Source organism: Coptis chinensis, chromosome 6 (genome assembly GCF_015680905.1).
Source record: "Coptis chinensis isolate HL-2020 chromosome 6, ASM1568090v1, whole genome shotgun sequence".
Taxonomy (NCBI): Eukaryota; Viridiplantae; Streptophyta; class Magnoliopsida; order Ranunculales; family Ranunculaceae; genus Coptis; species Coptis chinensis.
In genome coordinates this window covers 77,565,336-77,588,253 of record NC_141461.1, presented here as the reverse complement: position 1 = coordinate 77,588,253, position 22,918 = coordinate 77,565,336, and the positions used below count along the sequence as shown (strand labels likewise).

At 34.2% G+C, this 22,918-nt stretch overlaps 1 protein-coding gene, 1 long non-coding RNA gene and 1 pseudogene across 2 annotated transcripts; 2 read left to right on the top strand and 1 right to left on the bottom strand.

The window, feature by feature from the left end:
* Positions 1–1,167: 1,167 nt before the first annotated feature.
* On the top strand, positions 1,168–2,540 carry LOC147494594 (guanosine nucleotide diphosphate dissociation inhibitor 2 pseudogene; annotated as a pseudogene).
* A 6,279-nt stretch (positions 2,541–8,819) lies between these two features.
* Positions 8,820–9,743, top strand: LOC147494593 (uncharacterized). Its single transcript, XM_086568181.1, has one exon. It carries the CDS (start codon positions 8,820–8,822, stop codon positions 9,741–9,743), a length of 924 nt encoding a protein of 307 aa, XP_086424307.1.
* An 84-nt stretch (positions 9,744–9,827) lies between these two features.
* Positions 9,828–21,685, bottom strand: LOC147494592 (uncharacterized). Its single transcript, XR_015200347.1, has 3 exons — positions 21,393–21,685; positions 18,628–18,851; positions 9,828–9,956 (listed from the first exon to the last, which is right to left on the bottom strand). It is a non-coding gene; the product is annotated as an uncharacterized LOC147494592 (long non-coding RNA).
* Positions 21,686–22,918: the final 1,233 nt, after the last annotated feature.

Sequence of the window (22,918 nt, the reverse complement as noted above, 5' to 3'; positions counted from 1 at the left end):
TAAGAAGATCTCATTTTTTTTCTGGCAAGGTTGTTACATGTATTACGTCTATTAATTGCTTTCATTTCATTTGGTGAATGTCTTTGTTTCTACCTTAATCGCGGTTACACGTTGAATTTGTTTTACATTGGGTATCTATATTCTTTTTTTCCACTAAACATAACATGGCTTTTGTGATGGGATTAAAGTGGTTTTAGGGATGCCATGGCATCTCTGGTGGGATTTGTTTTCGATACAAGTGCACCTAGGTGGCTAGGTATATAGGAATGTTTACTTTGGGTTCTCACAACTCAATGAAGGTTAAATGATTAGTAGTTCAAATCCAATAGTGCAGTACAAAGCCGCAACATTGAGAGGGCACAATTAAGTAATTAACTACTTTCTTTATATCTTATTGGAAGCTACTGTGCATGCCCTTTTGAAATAGTAGTAATTCCACATTAAGTGTATTTACCGCCATTTTTTGTGTAAGGTTTCAACAGCCAATGATCTAAAAATGTTCTTGGATCCACTATATCTATATACATATGGTTAGATTTAGATTTCTGGCATGCATTTTTTTTTTTTTAAGATTGGTACTGCTATTTACAGTTGTTTTGATTGATGCTAAGCTTTTTGTTTGGATTTGGCTCGACTGATTTACACAATTAAATTTATAGTGAACTAAATAATATAACTTGAAAGTATATAGAATAATAAGTGTAACAATAGTGGTCTGACCTTATGCAATTGTGTTATGCAAGCATTGGTTGGATATGAAAAACCATTGGATGCTTTAATGATATTGACTTTATGCAATTTATTAGTTGCTTTAGTTTTTTTTTTTTTCAAATGAATTACTTCATATATAGTTTGAGGAAATGGAGTAAAAGCTATACAAGAACTTGGTTATCAATTAACTATTATTACCAAGAGACACTAATGTTTGAACTATGTTCACCGTTCTAAACATGTTTATTATAGGTGTCATGCACTTACTTGAGGGAGATCTATTTCGGAAATTCTAAGTTGTATGCTCTTAACAATCTCCTTAAGAAAATCCGTGTAAACTATTATTTCATGATGTCTATGATTCTTATATATATGACATCCTTTCATATGTAACTTATTACTTTCTTTAAATACTTTAGACTCCATTTATTCTTTTATCGCAGGAGCAGCAGCCGATCGATCGAGAAAAAAACCCTCAATCAATCAATCAAAATAAAAAACCATGGATGAAGAGTACGATGTGATTGTTTTGGGGACAGGTCTCAAAGAATGCATCCTCAGCGGTCTTCTCTCTGTTGACAGCCTCAAGGTCCTGCACATGGATAGAAATGACTATTACAGCGAGAGTCAACTTCACTCAATCTCATTCAGCTTTGGAAAAGATTTAGGGGAGATGACAAGCCTCCACCACATTTAGGCTCTAGCAGGGACTATAATGTGGACATGATCCCAAAGTTCATGATGGCAAATGGTACCCTGGTGCGCAAACTCATCCATACAGATGTTACAAAATATTTGTCCTTTAAGGCTGTCGATGGAAGTTTTGTCTTTAACAAAGGAAAGGTTCACAAGGTTCCAACAACAGACATGGAGGCCCTGAAATCTCCACTCATGGGTTTATTTGAGAAGCGTCGTGCTCGCAAGTTTTTCATTTACGTTCAAGATTACAAAGAAAGTGAGCCACAAACACACGAGGGAATGGACCGTACAAGAGTAACTACAAGACAACTTATTGCGAAATACGGTCTCGATGACAACACAGTGGACTTTATTGGTCATGCTTTGGCACTTCATAGAGATGACCGTTACCTTGATGAACCTTCACTTGATACAGTGATGAGAATGAAGCTTTATGCAGAATCTTTAGCACGTTTTCAAGGAGGATCACCATATATATATATCCTTTATATGGCTTAGCAGAGCTTCCTCAGGCATTTGCACGGCTCAGTGCAGTGTATGGTGGAACATACATGCTAAATAAACATGAATGCAAAGTAGAGTTTGATGAGGAAGGAAAGGTGTTTGGTGTCATTTCCGAAGGAGAAATTGCCAGATGCAAGAAAGTTGTATGTGATCCTTCTTACTTGCTCAATAAGGTTAGGAAGGTTGGGAGGGTTGCCAGGGCAATCTGTATTATGAGCCATCCTATCCCAAATAGAAATGATTCTCATTCGGTGCAAGTCATCCTCCCTCATAAGCAATTAGGCAGCAAATCAGACATGTACCTCTTCTACTGTTCGTATTCACACAATGTTGCTGCTAAGGGAAAATTCATTGCCTTTGTTTCTACGGAAGCAGAGACATATCATCCCGAAGTTGAACTGAAGCAAGGAATCGACCTTCTAGGGCCTGTTGACGAGATATTTTTCGATGTCTATGATAGATATGAACCTGTCAATGAACCCTCCCTGGACAATTGCTTTATATCAATGAGTTATGATGCCACTACACACTTTGAGTCAACTCTTATGGATGTGCTCAACATGTATACCCTTATCACTGGAAAGGTACTCGACCTCAGTGTGGATTTAAGTGCTGCGGAAGAATGAGAAGCTAGCTGAGATTGATTTGGCAAACCAAAATGCATGCAAGGCTGCTTTTCGAGTAGATTCGAACAACAACTATTTGTACTGTTTGTCAACTAGAGATAAACAATACAGTGACTTGAACCATTTCCAGAAGCAATGGATCAAGGGTGAGCCAGTAATTGTCCGCGATGTGCTTGAATTTACATCTGGATTGAGCTGGGATCCATTGGTGGTTAGTCGTGCCATGCGTGAGAAGAAAAATTCTAGATTAATCAGTCAGAAAAAGAAGAAACAAATAATTGAGGGTTCCTCTTATTTGGAAGTGTCAGCTATTTATTGCCTGTAGTGTCTTGCAATTTATGTGTTACTTCATGTCTATTATGATGTTTTTTGTAAAACCGAAGGGGTATAAGAGTTCACAATTAATTCACATTGTTGGTTTGTTTTAGAAAAAGGACGAATATTACAAATATGGTTCGCTCACAACTCCTGTGGACCAAGGCCGATTTGCTTAATTTAAGATAATTGAAAAAAAATCTTATTTAAAATATATACAAATCATGCCTTATCAGCAAGTAAACCAAGGCCGATTTGCTTAATTTAAGATAATTGAAAAAAAAAATCTTATTTAAGATATATACAAATCATGCCTTATCTCCTATATCTATACAAATCACGTAGTAATTGAAGCAACTCCTAAAAAAAAGGAATGCTAAATAATTATAAATACCTCCCTAGATTTGGTTAATTCTCCATACTCTACTATTCACTTATACACATTCAACCAAAAACCTATTACCATACTCAACCAAAACACTTCCTTACCCTCTCTATACTCAACCAAAACCTATACATTGTTCACCAAATCAGGTACTCTTCTTACTGTTTATGTTATGTTTGATTCAATTTTTTTTTTTTGCTTGGAGATGGGGACTTAGAAATGCCACAATACTGTTTAGGAATACGTAGGCATCAAGGGTAGAAAGTAGGACTAAAGCCTCTTTGCCATTATTTTGTTGCTTTGGAAATTGAAAACCCATGAGATTCAGCGTGCTGAACTGTCCTCCTAAATCATCATAGTGTGTGCCTGAACTGTCCTCCTAAATCATCATAGTGTGTGCTTGAAGGACCTAACCTCTCTACCTATCTAAAAGAATGGTCACCTAACTTTAATAAAAAACAAACCACATTACTCCTTCATCTGCAAAGAACTCGGCTACTAACTTCGATTATTCAAATGACAATGAATTAAATTGATCCGAGCATCAACAGATCCATAAGCAAAACTGCACGAGAACATCCACACCTCACATACTTTCTTCTTGATTGCATCTGGGGCCTCTATGAGATGGAGTACCTCGCTCCCTCGGTCCATCTCCAAAGACATTCCCATTATCTTAGAAACCGGTGACTGGTTGAAGTTGTTTCACTAAGCGGAATAGACCTCTTGCTTTATTGATAGCTATTATATTTGTTTTAGTAAATTTTAGTAGTTCTTAATAATAATGTTATGTCTTATGCAACTTACAGTTCTAATATGGTTGCAAGAGGGACAACAAAGCGTACTACAAATAGTGCGAGGCGACATGGTACAACTAAACCTAGAGTTTTACAAAGAAGATCAAGAACAAATGTATCTAACCCTGAAAATTGTTTGGCAAAAAAACCAATTCTTAGTACTCCGGTACTAAGTAAAGAAGAATGTAAATTTAATCGATCTAATCGAATGTCTTCTTTAGCAAAAAAGAGGAATAGACTTCTAGGTGTTGGTGATTTGCAAAATCAGTTAAAGAAGGATTTAATAAAAGAAATTCCCATAAAAAAAAAAACAGACCTCAAAAGAAAAAGAAACTGTTTTGATTCGCTCAGAGATGATGATTACTATTCACAAATCAGTGGATGTGAATCAGATGGTGATGAAGAAAGCAATTCATATGAAGACATGATGCTTGGAGAAAGTGAACATACAAGTAAGAATTTAAATATATGTTATTTTGATATTTAGAATGTACAAATTTTAACTGTGTTATTTTGTTATTTTTTTACATAGGAAATTTTCAAGAAGCATGGAATTTTGGAGAACCAAACTGTGTGTGTTCTTTTTGTGGAGCAATATTATGGTATGAAGAAAGGGTTAGGCGAACAAGACAAACCAAAAAACCAAAGTTTGGAATATGTTGCCTACATGGAAAAGTTCAACTTCCTGTTTTGGCTAATGCACCTCCATTCCTAAACCAACTACTAGATTATGAAAGTGGTACAAGGTCAACAAATTATAGAGAAAATATCACGAATGGCGATAACTTCGATGTTTGCTTTCACATCAACCGGAGGAGTGGTTGATAAAAAAATAAACAACGGAAAAAGGGCCATATGTTTATAAGATAAGTGGGCGAATCATCATCAAAATTGGAACCTTGCTACCAATTCGGGTTAGCTTTTAAATTTGGTTAGTTATACATATATACAGCAAATGAAGTGCAAAATATTAGATTGTTTTGGTATGTATAATTTTCTTTAATGAACAATGCAGAAAATAATTTGACATTTGATTTTTCTTAATAATTTTGTGATTACATGTCATTTACATTAATTTTTTGTTTTTGTTCTTTACGCCTTGGTGTCGATTCCTAAATTTGGCAAATTATAATGATATGATACAACCAATGAAGTGCAAAACAGATTGAACTCTTTTAGTAAAAAGATTGAAAAGAAAAACCGTTAGATCCAAACATTATAGCATTGTCCTCATTGAAATGTTAAATGAAAACAACATAATAGCCGAGAGATTCTGAGAATGGCCGAGATAGATTCTGAGAATCTGAAATTAAAGCAAAATCTGATGTTAGTATAAGACTCATTAGTACAAGAATCTCAAACCTTTCTCCATGGAAGAAAAGTATACAATATGCCAACTTCTAATGAGGTAATATTATATTTGTCTCATTGTTGGTAATGGAGATGAATCTCAAGGTCACCGTAATATAATTATTTGCTATGTTGTTGTTGACAAGAAAGGATAAATTCGGCTTGAAGAGGATCGATGAGACTTTTTCAAGTTTTATGTCAATGCAATACCCTATCTTATTTCCTGATGGAGCTGATGGGTATAGACCTGAAATAAAATACAGAAATGGTAGTAAAATTGGTAAGAGACAACATGTTACCATGAGAGAGTATTATGCTTTTAGAATGCAAATGAGAGCAAATGAAGGACTAACAATATTTAGAGGTGGTCGATTGAAGCAACAATTTTGGGTTGATGCATACACTGCTGCTGAGGAAATGAGGCTTTCGTGGGTTAGAAATAACCAACATACGATTCGTGCTGAACTATACCAAGGTTTGGTTGATGCTGTTGTTTCTAGGGACACTAAATCTGCATCTGTTGGTAGGCGATTAGTTTTACCATCGTCTTTTACAGGTAAGTTCAATCAAATCCCAAATACCCACTTGGAACCTTTGAAAATGAATATATAATGACAAATGATTAGTTTTACCATTGTTTTTTTTATAGGTGGTCAAAGATATATGGTTCAAAATTATCAGGATGCCATAGCCATTTCCAGATGGGCTGGAACTCCTAATATTTTCACCACATTTACTTGCAACCCCAAATGGCCTGAAATTCAAATGGCATTGGACAAGGTTTCTAAGGGACTCAAACCTGAAGATGCCCCTGAAATTGTTGCTCGGGTATTCGAAATAAAACTACACGAGTTAATGACTGATTTGCAACTGCGTAAACATTTCGGTAAAGCTTGGGCAGGTCAGACTTTATGTTTAATTCTTTTGCCTATAATTTATAAAATGCATAAGCATAGTTCCATTTGGGATTAACGAACATGTATATATACATTTCAATAATAGTGGTTCATACATAATTAACCCAAAAATATTTGGAATAATGGGAAACTTAGAATGAAGAAAGAGTGTTATAGTTCAAAGAGTCAATTTGCACCTACTATAGATTTTCAAATCTACCAGTTTAGTAAGCCATCAGTTGGTGGCATAAATAAAGGAAACTTAGTACATACCTCTTGCTTGGATCAACACTCCATATTTAACACTAGGCCGATCTGAAAATCGACACACATTGAAGATCATATGCCTCACTTCTTACTATATCGCCGCGTTGCATTGGATACTTCCTATCCGTTCAATTTACATGTATAAAAAAGAAAGAAGGGATCGACTCTAGACTCCATGCCGCGAATTTAGCATTGGAACTATACCAAAACACAACAACATCCTTAATGCCCTAAAAGCTTAATACTGAATAGAATTGATCAAATGTGTACCAAACACAACTTAGTAAGAAATCTTGAAGACGCCAACAACCAATAAAACTCTTGGTCTATACTAATTTGTTTTACTATTGTCTACGTTTAGTTTGCACGAATTGGTGAGGATATAAACAAAGTCCTCGGAAGCATTTTGTTCTAGTGTTTGGTAATGGTTAAAAATGAGATGGATATAGACAGAAAACATAACAAGCAATAAAATACAAGTAGAAAATAAAACCATCAAATCTTAGCACAGATTGATTAATGATCACGTCATATCAAACAATGGATCACTTCAGCTCAAAAAAAGAAGCAACCTGAAAGAAAAGGCACCATGCTAATCACTTAAATTAAACTTAAGAAAAAATCATAGTAACAAAAAGCTGTAAAGGATAAGAAAAAACATATAAAAGGAGCTGGCAAAAAACATACCTTTGAGGGGGTTGGTAAAGTAATGAAGAGAAGATGATGTTGGGATAGATGAGAGCATGTCTCCTTTCTTCAAACCTTCTCTCTCTGCTCTCTTCTCGATATGATATCTCCTTTTCTTGACTTTGTTGCTGCTGCTGCTAAAATACCGGCCCTTTGTTCAACGAGATATCTGCAGAGACAGGGAGATTTAAGCTATTTATCAAAGATTCTAAGACAAAAGATGTGTGCAAGTCAATGCTATGTACAATCCTGAGAAATGTGTATTTGTTATTAGATGTCTCTTCTCTTTAAATAGATTCTGCCTTCAGTATTTTTTGTAAAATAAGGTTAACCTTTGAGAAGCTTCCTTTCATCAGACAACTGAGATATAATGTAAATAATAGTTGCCGCCAATCGATATAGGGCTCCTCAGTATCCTCATTCTCTTATTAATATATTCTATTTACCAGGTTATAAATAAAATAAAATAAGAAAAACCAGTGCTACCTTATATCAAGCTCTTCGATTTCGAACTACTTCTTGAAAGCGACTTTAACAGATTGATTTGCCATGCCAAGATGAACTACCTCAAATAATGTAGGTAGAGTTGTGCGTATAGTCGAAAAAAAGGGGCCAATAGGACCAGTAACAACATGAGGGTTGCAAGCAAATACAAAAGTAATTGTCAGTATATGTATGTAATCACACAAATCATGAAATTATTTAGAGAATTTGGACAAATTCTAATGAGCAGATGATAAGAAGAGGACATAAATTTCAAAGAAAAGCGGTGCGTTGGACAAAGTGACAAACTAAGACATGATTATAACTGTACTCAAGTTACTAGACATCTTAGGTATCGAAAATAAGATGAATTGATATCAATACAAGAACAAACAGATGAGGGATAAGCCTTGAGGTGACCTCTCAAATATAGGTTTATCAGATGTAAGTAAAGATGTCACTCCACCAGTTGCCCTGGGAGCAAAGAAGACAAACATTCCAGCTAGAAGCTTTGGATGCAGATCTTTTGCATTGGCTTTCTCCTCCTGAAACGAAAGGCAATTAGATATAAGAATGAAACTGGAACTAAATGACAAAGTTATATCAAGAGCTGATGGTGACCGATACAAAAAATATGTACAAATATTGGACGACTTACCACATCATCTGAGTACCGTATCCGAACCCTAAATACGTTCCACAACCATCCAACTCAAATTAGTTAGCAGCTGTCTAACGAATTCAAAACTAACATGACCATCATAATAATCACTAAGCCATGTCAGTAATGACCATCAAAAATTAGTTAGCGCATATAATCTGTTCCGAAGCAATAATAATATTCTTTTGTACACCAAAGTTTCTACTCAATTTGTTTTTCCAAGTTTTGACTATGCCAGAGAAATAATACTTTCCAACTTTTGTTATGCAGCAATATACACAATAGAGTTTTAGAAGAGGGGTTTACCACACGCTCATATATTGCTTTTCTTGGATAATGGTGCCAAGCCAAAGACCCCTACTCAGATCAATAAGTTAATATCGCCAGAGCTTCCGGACCCGAAGATAAAGTTGCATATGAAGCGATCCACCACGGTTTATGATACATGGGCCCTGTGGAGATTTAAATTCAAGATCGCCATGTATGTTGGACAATAAGTGCTCTAGACACTATCCTAAGGCCTTTTGTAGTGAGACTTCTATTGATCACAATAACTTCACCGTTTATAGGAGAAGAAACAATGGTCATAAAGTCACGGTTAAAGTTTTTGATAAAACTGAAGAACTGGACAATAGGTGGGTGATACCACATAATGTTGATTTGTGTGTGAAATTTCAAGCACACATAAATGTTGAGCACTGTAATAAGGCAAGGTCGATCAAATATCTTTTCAAGTATATTAACAAGGGCAAAGACAGAGCCACTGCCATTATTGTCAAAAATGTCGCGACAGATTTAGGCACAGGGAAACAAACTATTAGAGATGTAGACGAAGTTGAACATTTTCTTGATTGTCGTTATCTTTCTGCTTCTGAAGCATGTTGGAGGTTATTGAATTTTGAAATTCAATACAGAAACCCAAGCATAGAAAGGTTGCCATTCCATCTTGAAGGAGAGCAAATGGTCTATTACAGTGATAAAGATCTACCAGAAGAAGTCATAGAACGCGAGAATGTATCAAAGACAAAGTTTACAGAGTGGCTTAAAGCAAATGCCATGTACCCGTCTGCTAGAGAACTTACTTATATGGATTTTCCAACTAAATGGGTTTGGCAAACCAAAAGTAAAGAATGGACTCCAAGAAAAGGTGGTGGTAAAAAAAAAATCGGCCGTGTCTACTATGCTCACCCTACATCAGGAGAAAGATTTTACTTTGTGATATTGCTTAATATTGTCAAAGGCCCTAGAAGCTTTGAAGAGATCAGAACAGTAAATGGAACTACTTATCCTACTTTTAAAGCGGCATGTCAGGTAACTTATAAAATAAATTCTCCAAAAAATTTAAAATATTTTCATAATTAGAGACACATCTATTATGCATGTATATTATTTGATTTTATTTAGCACATTTTTTTATGCATATATATTAAATTAAATTTACCTATTAGGCACTAGGTTTGCTTGATGATGACAGCGAGTGGGATGATGCTCTGAAAGAGGCCAGCGGATTTCAAAGCCCTAAAGCGTTACGTGAACTGTTTGTGACATTAATGTTGAAGTGCGAGATATCATTTCCTGAAAAATTATGGGAAAAACATCACCATGCTCTTGGAGAAGACATCTTATATCGGTATAGAAGAAACAATGGGAATCAGACATTGAATTTATCAGAAGAGAAAATAAAAAATTACACTCTTTGTGAGATTGAAAATATCATGCTCAAAAGAGGAAAAACTTTGGCAACTGTGAAGGACTTTCCATTTCCAGATATGAAGGACCAAATGCCAGCTGGGAATAAAATAATTGCAGAAGAACTTGACTATAACTGTCGTGCATTACGTGATGAATACGTTAAATTGCATGAAGCCCTTAATACTGAGCAGCGGGAAGTTTTCCAATCAGTTACAGAAGCAGTATATTCACATAATGGAGGTGTATTTTTCGTTTATGGCAGCGGTGGGACTGGAAAAACGTATTTGTACAAGACTATCATTTCAAAGTTGAGATCAGAAGGTAAAATTGTACTTGCAGTTGCTTCTTCAGGAATAGCATCACTCCTTTTACCGGAGGGACGAACAAAGACATTCGAGGTTTAATATTCAAATTCCTACCAATGAAGATTCAACTTGCAACATCTCAAAACATGAAGCACTGGCCAAGCTCATACAGAAAGCCGATCTTATTTTATGGGATGAAGCACCAATGACTCATAGGCACGGTTTTTGAAGTCGTTGATAGAACTTTAAAAGACATAATGGATGAAGAAACCAAACGTTTTGGTGGCAAAACATTTCTAATGGGTGGTGACTTCAGACAAATTTTGCCAGTTATTCCAAGGGGTAAAAGAGGTGACATTGTTGATGCTTCAATAAATAGGTACGATTTTAGATATATCAAAAAACAAAATTTTATCAAATAATTCGCTTAGTAACTTTGAACAATTTATTTTTTTTTTACCATATTTATCTATATTTGACAAGTCCAAAATCTGGGAAGAATGTAAAGTATTTCATCTGACTCAAAACATGAGATTACAAAATGACAGAGTAGACCCTAAAACAGTTAGCTCTATAGAAGACTTTAGCAAGTGGGTTTTAGATCTTGGAGATGGAAACTTGCCAGCAATTGCTATGGAGAATGATATTGAACGAACATGGATACAAATTCCAGAAGATCTCCTTATTCCAGAATCCGATGACTCTATCCAAGATATTGTGTCAACTATTTATCCAGATTTTGCCATAAATCATAACTCGGTTAAGTACCTCAAGGAAAGAAGTATCTTGGCCCCTAAGAATGAAACAGTTGATGAGATTAACTCATACATTATTTCATCACTACCAGGAGATTTACAGAGTTACTTGAGTGCAGACTCACTTTGTCCCATAGAAGGTTAGCACATCAAATAAATAAATAAATAATTGTTTTCCTTTAGACGTTTTTTACATTTCTTATAAGATTATTTAATTATTTTGCAGGAAAGTCTGCTGAACAAGACGTTCTCTATCCTATAGAATTTTTGAATACTCTTCAATTTTCTGGAGTGCCAAACCATAACATTGAGCTGAAAGTTGGTGTTCCCATAATGTTAATGCGGAATTTGAACCAGAGTGCAGGGCTTTGCAATGGAACTAGGTTGATTGTGACCAGATTGGGATCCAAAGTTATTGAAGCAAAAATTATAACAGTAGTAATATAGGAGATCCAAATCTACATTCCAAGAATCATCCCGCTCTCGAAAGTGACACCAAGTGGCCATTTGTCTTCAAGAGAAAACAATTTCCTATCGAGTGTGCTATGCAATGACTATAAACAAGAGCCAAGGACAAACTTTCAACCATGTTGGTGTTTATTTACCACGCCAATTTTCACACATGGCCAATTATATGTGGTTGTTTCAAGAACAACATCTAGACAGGGACTAAAATTTCTAATAAAAAGTGAAGACGATGAGCCAAAAAAAGGATATACACGAAACATTGTGTATAAAGAGGTTTTTCAAGCAATTTGATTAAGGTAATCGTTCTTATGATTAAACTTATCAACATCATAATACTTAATGTTTTTTGTAATATTATTATTAATATTTTTTGTTTGCGTTGGAAATTCCTTTGCACGTGATTGTAAGGCTCTATTACTATCTGATTTTTGCAGTGAAGGACTTACCACTAAAATCATATACATGTTTTTTGCAGAAATACTATGTGTGAATGCTGGAATGGTGATTTGATGATACTGCATTAGAAGCCGTAGAGAAGATTGCGTTTTTCTTTGTCTATTTCATACCAACTTTGTCTAATTTCTTTGTCCTATTACGTATGACATTTATGAAAAAAACCTTATGATGTCTCCACTTTTTTTTATTGATATTGATTGGACACTCAACATCATTCAATGTGATCTAATGTAGGAACTTTAGATCTTACTCTTGCCCAGGGTCGATCTTAGGAATCAGGATTCTATTTTGTGGAAAATCAGACCATTCAATGGTGGGCTGGTTTGGCAAATGTTTGTGCAAGTTATATGCCTATTACCTTTGATAAAAAAAATATGCCTATTGCCTAAACTGGATCATTGTCAACCAGGGTTCTTGCACGGTATGTCGGTATGCTTACTTTTGGATAAGAAGTATCGATTTAGTGTGTTTTGCTTTGGTAGTTGTTTTCGTGCAAGTTAGCACACACTCTCATCTGTTTGTAACTTTGAAGCCCAATTCTTTGAGACATAATGTGATGTATGGTAAGTTGGTATTGAACTTATTCCCCCTGTGCTTTGGATTATATTTACCGACAGATTTGTTTTCATTGTTATCCTCCTTCTAGTGAGAATAATATACTATCTTTTGTCCATTGATATTGATATTTTTCTTTCCTCGCGTCTCTTTCTTTCTTTGGTTCTTTTATAGCCTGAGTTATATCGCTTACTTATCGCCTTGATATTGAATATTGTGCTTACCAAAACCAAAAAAAAATATTGTGCTTACCTCTTGCTAGCTCACTTGGATCAAACTAACCACTTGGTTATCATAGAACAATACAATAGTCGATAGGTTTAGGTGAGAGGGAGCAGAAGTTAAGCTAGAAAGAAGGTCATAGGTAATCCATGATATGAGTTATATTGGAAGTTATTGTAAGCCAATTGAGTGGAAGATGTATGAGCCATATTGATTGTGCTTACCAAAACCAAAAATATTGTCATGTTCACTGTCAATAATATTTATATATTTATTTATTTATTTTTATATATATTGTATTAAGAAATGTTGCTTAATACCATCCCCCCGACTAAACGGTGTAGTATCTTCTCGATGAGCAAAACTGCACTGTGTGACACACCGGTAGTAGTACCGAAAGATCCTTACTCTACTTGAAGTAGATGGGCAACTTGAAAATGTAAGTGGTGTAGTGGTAACCATGGAAGGACCTGACGAACAAAATGTACCCGGTGAGACAACCCCTGTAGTAGTACAGAAAGAAGAATCTCCTGCTGGCAAACAATTTCAAATTTCTGAATTCCTGGAAAAGCTCAATTTAAAGGTAAAGGAATGATGAGAGTCATCCAAACCAAAATGTTTAGGATAAGATTACGTAGTTGCTGATGTCTACACTTTAGAAGTCCTCTATATATGTTTTATTTTCATAACAGAGTAGCATGCTTTGATCAATGAAATCCCAACTTTATTAGTTCCAGTTCATTGTTAAGCATGACCTGAAAATTTGTTAGCATTGAGCATACTTTCCTGGTGCTGTGAGTGATGCTCAATTTCATGGAGTATGAATTGCATCTTCGTAAGAATTGATTCAGTAAAATAGATCTAATTTTTGTAATGAGTAGTATCTATCTATAAACCATATCAGTGAAAAGATGCCCATTGGTTTTTTTGTATTGTGTTGTTTAGTAAACTTCAATCTCATATTTCCTACTGTTTTCTAGCATGAACTAAAATGTATGTTGGCATTGAGCATGCTAACATGAAGTTGTGAGTTGTGGTCAGTGTCATTGTCTTAACATAATGTTTATAGAATAGATACAGGATATTAAAAGATGATACTGACATGGTGTAGTGAAAAGAATGTGATGCCACTATTAGTACTACTAAATATCTATGGTACTTAGAACTACTAAAACTTAGAACATATATTTCTTCTGTAGTACTACGGATTCCGTCTTCGGAAGATAAACTTGGTTATTCATTTACTAATATCTATGGTGTATGTGTATCCGTCACTATTTTCAGGAAAAAAACTGCAACGTAAGTTCTGCTCTATTTATATACTCTTTGTATATGTACTTGGCAGTTGGTAATTTTTAGTTCTTAGGTTCTCAGTTATACTTGAAATGTATTAACAGGGATCTTTCTGAATATGCTAAACCTGAAGGCATAATTCAGCAACGCAAAAGGGAAAAAACTGCAACATAAGTTATGCTCAAGCAGTGAACAGCCAAGACGGTCTGTGAAAAGAGTAGCCACTGAACAACCCGAACTAAGGGAAAGAAGTTTGGGTTTGGATCAAGAAAGGCATGCAATCCATTTGCATTTGCCATCGATCAAAATTTGAATAGCCGAGTTCATTTGCCACCTCGTAGGTCGAACAATTCTTCTCAAGTTGTGGGAGTAGAATCAAAGTTAGACAAATAAGTTTCATCTACCGCAGATTTTGGAACATGGAAAAAAGAGATTAGCCCAATTGGAAAATTCAATTTCTCATGAACCAAGATTCCATATTGGGGTTCAAATTGTGGGTAATCAACTCTCTATCACTTCCACACTTATTCACCGATAGATAGATCTAAAGTGGTGTGGTATGGATCTCATTCATCAACTACTAATGGGTTCTAAAGGTGTCACCGGCAAAATTTAAGCCACACTTTGTTGCCCAAACCACTCCCCTAACAACAACCCTTTCTCAAGATGCTACATTGGTGGCAGTTCGAGAGGGCATGGTTCTATCCTTCCATTTCAAGGGAAGACATAGATGATGTTGTTGACCGCTTAACTGTGGGACCAAAGCGTGTAGGGATTGAGTTGGGTCATCAAGGGCAATGTCGTAGAGCAACTACTGAAGTGTACAACAAAGTCTGATTAGTTCGAGATGTAGCTTCTAGATCAAATGTCACAATAGAGGATTTTCTCAAGTCCAAGTCATAGGAAGGTGTGAGGGTGCTGCTTTTGATATGGGATGATCCTACTTCAAGAAGCATCTTGGGTTTGGATTCATGATTGTACCCCGAACTTCACTGCCTGAGGAAGATCTCCTGGAATAGCAAGGAAGTATACAGTCTAATTCCTAGGCCTACATAACGACTTCTTCATTATTAAAAATGGTAGAACAGACACCATCATTATACATAATAAAGCAAAATGCCAAGAGCATTGGCATTTTGATTCGGTAACCTGTACAGAAGTTTAACAAGAGTACTTCATCTCAAAGTACTTTTTAAATAGTTCGTTTTTTATTTCTTACTGTAAATGTTTTTCTCGATTTCGAGTAAATGTGGATTGTTCTATTGAAAGATATATGCAATGAGATTCTTAGTATTTGTTTCCTGAGCTTTGTTGTCACTATTTTCGTGTGTGTGAGAAGATTGCAACTCAACAGATAGTCTTATTTGGTAGTACTTTAGTTAAACCACCCGGCCTAGACATAGTCATATTGGTACTTACTCCAATCATATTTCAACTTCGTCTCTAAGCAAGAAATTACTTGATACAACTGAAAAAAAAAAGACAAGGTACGGCACTATAAGGGTTAATGTTTATCTTCATACCAATAGAATCTACCACTAGATAGGGTTAATGTTTATCTTCATACCAATAGAATCTACCACTAGATTACTATAAGGGTTAATGTTTATCTTCATACAATTTCTCAGACAATAACAATTACGAATTGTTCAGAATATAAACTAATTTCAAAGTTTATCTACCACGGCCAATGAAATGAAGACTATATTAATGTCAAAGTTTATCTTATTTAAGAAAGATTTACTTACTAAGTGTTTTGTTCAACATTAAATTCCTATTAGCTACGTTTCTGAGAACAATAGTTTAATTCAAACTCTAATTCATACTAATACTAAACCTATAAATACAATATCAATATACAATTGTCATTCTTAACTCCTAAACAAAAGAAGGTAAAATCTTAACTAATCTATTTATACTCCATGAACTACATGCTTTTAACAATATTTTGATATTGTTAATGGTTTATAGATCAAACGAAATGGCAAGGAAGTGCAAAACTTTTGACGAACTGAACCTTAACTCAGGATTTTGCAAAATAAGAGCACGAGTAAGCAGACTCTGGATATCACGGTTTAAGAAAAGACTCTTTGGAACTGAGATGATCTTAATTGATGAAAAGGTAAAATTTATTTGTTTAGGCTATTGAAATTAAAATTCAAGTTTCATTGTTTGATAATTTTAAATGTTTTTGTTGCTACAAATAATTAGCACTATTTTGACAAAAACAAAGTTGTTATACTGCTGAGATTTTCAAGGTTGTTGACAGGAAAACCAAATTCATGCTAAAATCGATAAAGTTTTGCAAAAGGACTTTGACACAAAATTGAAACAAGGAGAAGTTTATTATTTTGAAAATTTTGAGGTAAAGGCAGCCCCATTTAAATTTCAACCTGTGAGATTCAACTTCACAATATCATTCAAAAAAGAAACAGTCGTGACTACTTCAAAGGAAGACACATCAATATTCAGGGCACCACAAATTTTCATTTGTTGAATTTGAAGAATTCATGGAGAAAAAAAGATTACTATGTCAAAGCTATCAACACAGTTGGTATGTTATTAATTACTTCAAGTTTTGTTTTGTACATGTATTTTTTGTAATAACATTTTCTACTAAACAGATTTTGTAGGGCTTCTAAAAAAAGTATCAGCTCAAAGCCCATGTGGTTTTAGAGATGTTACACTAATGAATGAGAGGTAACATACGAAGAAAATAAATAATTCGACAATTTTTTTTACAAAATAAATTCTTATTTCTGATTTCTTTTCTCTTTTTGCAGGAACTATGAATTGGATATTGCTCTATGGGGTGAAGATTCAGAAAAAATTGCTGGACTAAACAATTCTAATGGAATTGTCATAGTCATATTAACGTCACTCTATATGAAAAAAAAATTGGACGCATGCAAATTATTCAATAATACTCTATGTTTATATGTCTAATTTTATTATTTTAAAAAACTTAATTTTTATTATTATCTAATTTGACTCCATAGTTGTCTTTAAAGCATCCGTCACATCAGCAGCACAAGTATACTTCAATTTGGATATCCCTCAGTCTAATGAAATGAGAAAGAGGTAAAAATAATCTAATATGTTTATTATTTAATAATTAATATATATTGACATATAAATCTAATCTAATGCAGCTTTGAAACCGAAAACATTCAAATAGAGTTTGGGGAACATAAAGAAGGTGAACCTACTTCACTTTTGGAAGTACTTAGTAAGGACAAAGTCACCATCACTGACCTAATTAAATTAGGCAAGGAAAGATGCAACCAGGTTAGTTTGTAATGTTGGAATTACGCAAAGACGCATGCAAAAAAGTTATTTATTTCATTATTTAAATATTGATTTGTAGAAAAAGTCATTCACTTGCAAAGCAAGATTCGTAAAGCTTTTTGGAAATCGTTGGAACTACAAATCTTGCAAATTCTGTACTGTCAAACATGTGGAAACCGGGGATGAACCATACTGCAAGGAATGTAAAACTACTTATAATGAACCATTTGAGAGGTAAAAAAATTGAATTTTCAAAAAAACATAAAATTTATATATTACTAATCTTCTCAATTATGTTTTATTTTTATGCACAGGTACTATCTTAAACTTTGTGTGCAAGATGAAACAAATCAAACAAAGATTTGTTGTTTTGGAAATAGAGCAGAATACATAGTGCAACAACCATTTGACAAAATTAAAAAGATGAATTTAAAGACGAGTAAATATATAATTATTTAATGATACCAAGTATAATTTTTTGGAAAATATATATTAATGTATTTCAATTTCTATAATGCAGGGCAATGATTGGGATGAAATTAAAGGAGAACTAGAGAAAAATACTGGAAAGACATACATCTTCAAAGTTGTGATAAACGAGTACAGTATGCATGAAATGTATCCAACATTTAGTGTAAACAATGTCTTGGAAGACAAAACTGATAAAGAAAAAACAAAATATATTGACCCAACAGACAGCCCAATCATCGAGCAGGTAATAATCTTTTAAACTAACTTTCGTTACGACCGTTGTTCAATTTTATTTTCATATATATGAAAAACTTACATGTCAAAAATACAGGAAAATGGATCAAATAGAAAGAAAAATAAGAACAAAAATCCTACAGATGAGGTCTCACCAACAAAAAAGAACCGGAAAGCTCCAGAATCACAATGAACAGATGGGTAATAGGATTTTAGTGTTTTCGTAGGTATAATTTTCTTCAATGAACAATGGAGAAAATAATTTGACATTTTTATTTGCTTATAAATTATGTTTTTACATGTCTTTTACAAGTTAATTTGGTTTTTCTTCATTATGTGAATGATATTATGATTTCAAATTTATTTATGTCAATGCTATTATGATTTCAGAGATCTAATAGTTGGAATAACTGACAAAAACAATAAAAGATGATGAATCAAATCAGATAATGAAATGATAAAGAACAACATAATTCATACTAGAAAGAATATATGGAGAAATCTAACCTTTCTCCCTGTTAAAGCATAAAATAAATTAGATCCTCCATTTCATTCTTGCTCCAACCAAAATATGAGAAAGTGAAGTCTTCTTCAGAGCTTTACTTGCATAATTTTTGATAGAAGACCAAAAATTGGATTGAAATTGGAAGTTGTATTTGCCTCTCTATATTGATATGAGAGGTATAACATGTTGAAAGGCCCTACTTCTTGCAGTAGCCTAGGTAGCCAATCTGATTAGGACAAGCAAAAAAAAAAGTCAGTCATCTCTTAAGAACTTCTAAAGATACTAGATTGTGATAGTGAATCAAACAAGAAGGCAATTGAATTGAACTCGACAGATGGCCATCACAGTATGCAGTCATCAGTTTCCTCAGCTGAGTACTTCTTTTGATCCTAAAGAAAACTTCATTTTCATACTAAATTAACATAGAGTCAGTTCGAATTACCATGACTTTCACTAGAGATACAACAAGCACCAAAGTTCAAAGAAGACAGCCCTGACACTAGCAAGCAATAATCTTTCCAATACATAGTTTTAATAAAAAGACTGGATTTCAAATAACCCCAGCAATGGTATTTGCTAAGTTTCCTAATGTGTAGCTTTCAAATATTCGTTAGACAGCTGCTAACTAATTTTCCTGTAATGAGAAAACCCAGACTGCACCTGATCTTTAATGCTGTGAACCTAATATGCTGTGATTGGATGATTACTATTTGTCTCGAATTTCTACGAGAATGTAGGCAAGTGTAGCTTAGCTCTGTCTACTTTTGTGATCCTGATTCTCTTATTAATATATTCTATATACCAGTTATAAATAAAATAAAATAAGAAAAACCAGTGCTACCTTATATCAAGCTCCTCTGATTTCTGAACCTTCTTCTTGCAGCTTTAATAGATTGATTTGCCATGCCAATGAACTACCTCAAATAATGTAGGTAGAGTTGTCCAGATAGTCGAAGAGGGGCCAATAGGACCGAAGAATAAAGATGAGGGCTGCAAGCAAATACAAAAGTAATTGTCATATTACTGTTTTTTTTTTGTTTTGTTTTTTTGTTTTGTGTGTTTTTTTTGACAAATGAATATATTTTATTAAATTTCCAAAATATTTCATACAAAGGATTTGAGGGTAAAAGTGTTCACTATTGATTATTCTCTGAGTTTTAGATAACTTCGGTCTTACCACGATATAGATGCTCTCCATATTCATCCTTTGATACAATGTTAGTTTTCCAGGCATTGAGCTTCTCTGAAAGCGAATTAAATTTTTCTTGAGGTATGATGAGACGAAGTCTCATTGGTGCTCTTTTAATAGGAAATTGCTTCTGAAGTTCAAGGATAACTTCTAACGCCTACAGGTGAGACACTAACAGCATAAAGAATAATCCAACTGACAACTAAGAACAATAAAAAAAACATAAAAAGATGAAGCAAAAAAAGTAGATATAAAAATGCTTAGATAATGTCACATGTGTGTAAGCATGAGCGGGAGATTCCTATCAATAAGAACACTGCATGAAGTGGAGACAAATACTACTAAAACAAAGGTTGTTCTTCTTCATAAAAGTCTAATACACTCGAGCATTATAAGCATTTTCTTTTATCACTACACTCAAACATTATAAGCTGTAAATAATTTGATCAACAGATGCAATTTGAAATACAGAGTAGATGTAGCATGAATTTTATAAATGAAAGTAACAACAAGGGAAAAGGAAGAGGAGAAAACGAGTATTCTCTCAAAATTTCAACTCTTAACTCATTCAGTGTTCATGTGTTATTGTTATGCATAATAAGGTACCTCAGATTAAAATTTTCAGCAAGACTACAGACTTCAAGATATCTTCTATACACAATACACTTGACCAAAAAAGCCTTTGAGTTACAATGCATAAGCATTTACATCTCATCGTTACATAACACAAGTATTTTGGAAGTAACACGTTATGAGTCATCCGAAGTACTTGAGAAGAAATAATATTATATACCTAGAACAAGTTCATAAAGATTTGCTGGGACCTGGATAATATAAAATGGCTGAAAAGGGTATTCCCGACTTCAAGTTGGTTGGAGAAGGACTTGGATTATGATGACGATCAATCCATTCCTAGCATACCATTCACATCATGCTTGGGTAGAAAGAAGCATGAATAACGAGCTAAAATTTGATAAAAACCTACGTAGATTTTCAATATCTAAAAGTTTATTTGATTACACGGAAGATATGGGAAGTACCATATCGAAGTTTCACTTGCCCCAGTTATTATCCTCAAATGAAATTTCTTCCGTAAACCATGGTTGAATTCTCCCGAGGAATTTCTCCTAGAGTGGAGAAGTAGATTCTAAAATGCTTCCCATCTACCAAAAAATATCCAACGAAGTGGGATTAACCCATGAAATTTGCAAATATTCAATCAAAAACGCCGGCTATTATTGGAAACCAGATCCAACAATTAGCTAGAAAAGATACCTTAAATAACACATGGCATCCGTATCTTGAAAAGTTAAGGTCGAAGCTTTGGATATATAAGAATGAAACTGGAACTAAATGACAAAGTTATATCAAAAGCTGATGGTGACCGATACAAAAAATATGTACAAATACTGGACTACCACACACTCAAGGACCGACTTACCACATCATCTCGAAGATCAGATCCGAACCCTAAATACGTTCCATAACCACCCAAAGCAAAAAGCACAACGGCCTGAAAAAGGAAAGCGGAAGAACGCATTACCAATTAGGTAATAAAATAAGAAAAACCAGTGCTACCTTATATCAAGCTCCTCTGATTTCTGAACTGCTTCTTGAGCAGCTTTAACAGATTGATTTGCCATGCCAAGATGAACTACCTCAAATAATGTAGGTATAGTTGTCTGTATAGTCAGAAGAGGGGCCAATAGGACCAGTAACAGCATGAGGGCTGCAAGCAAATACAAAAGTAATTGTCATATTACTTTTTTTTTTTTGTTTTTTTTTTGTTTTGTGTTTTTTTTTGACAAATGAATATATTTTATTAAATTTCCAAAATATATCATACAAAGGATTTGAGGGTAAAAGAGTTCACTATTGATTATTCTCTGGAGTTTTAGATAACTCGGTCTTACCACAGATAGATGCTCTCCATATTCATCCTTTGATACAATGTTAGTTTTCCAGGCATTGAGCTTCTCCGGCGAAGCTAAATTTCTCTTGAGGTATGATGAGACGAAGTCTCATTGGTGCTCTTTAATAGGAAATTGCTTATGAAGTTCACGGATAAGTTCTAACGCCTCTGGTGAGACACTAACAACATAAAGAATAATCCAACCGACAAGTAAGAACAATAAAAAACATAAAAAGATGAAGCAGAAAAAAGTAGATATAAAAATGCTTAGATAATGTCACATGTGTGTAAGCATGACGGGAGATTCCTATCAATAAGAACACTGCATGAAGTGCAGACAAATACTACTAAAACAAAGGTTGTTCTTCTTCATAAAAGTCTAATACACTTGAGCATTATAAGCATTTTCTTTTATCACTACACTCAAACATTATAAGCTGTAAATAATTTGATCAACAGATGCGATTTTAAATACAGAGTAGATGTAGCACGAGTTTTATAAATGAAAGTAACAACAAGGGAAAAGGAAGAGGAGAAAATGAGTATTCTCTCAAAATTTCAACTCTTAACTCATTCAGTGTTCATGTGTTATTGTTATGCATAATAAGGTACCTCAGATTAAAATTTTCAGCAGGACTACAGACTTCAAGATATCTTCTGTACACAATACACTTGACCAAAAAAGCCTTTGAGTTACAATGCATAAGCATTTACATCTCATCGTTACATAACACAAGTATTTTGGAAGTAACAGGTTATGATTCATCCGAAGTACTTGAGAAGAAATAATATTATATACCTAGACCAAGTTCATAAAGATTTGCTGGGACCTGGATAATATAAAATGGCTGAAAAGGGTATTCCCGACTTCAAGTTGGTTGGAGAAGGACTTGGATTATGATGACGATCAATCCATTCCTAGCATACCATTCACATCATGCTTGGGTAGAAAGAAGCATGAATAACGAGCTAAAATTTGATAAAACCTCACGAGATTTTCAATATCTAAAAGTTTATTTAATTACATGGAAGATATGGGAAGTACCATATCGAAGTTTCACTTGCCCCAGTTATTATCCTCAAATGAAATTTCTTTCGTAAACCCTGGTTGAATTCTCCCGAGGAATTTCTCCTAGAGTGGAGAAGTAGATTCTAAAATGCTTCCCATCTACCAAAAAATATCCAACGAAGT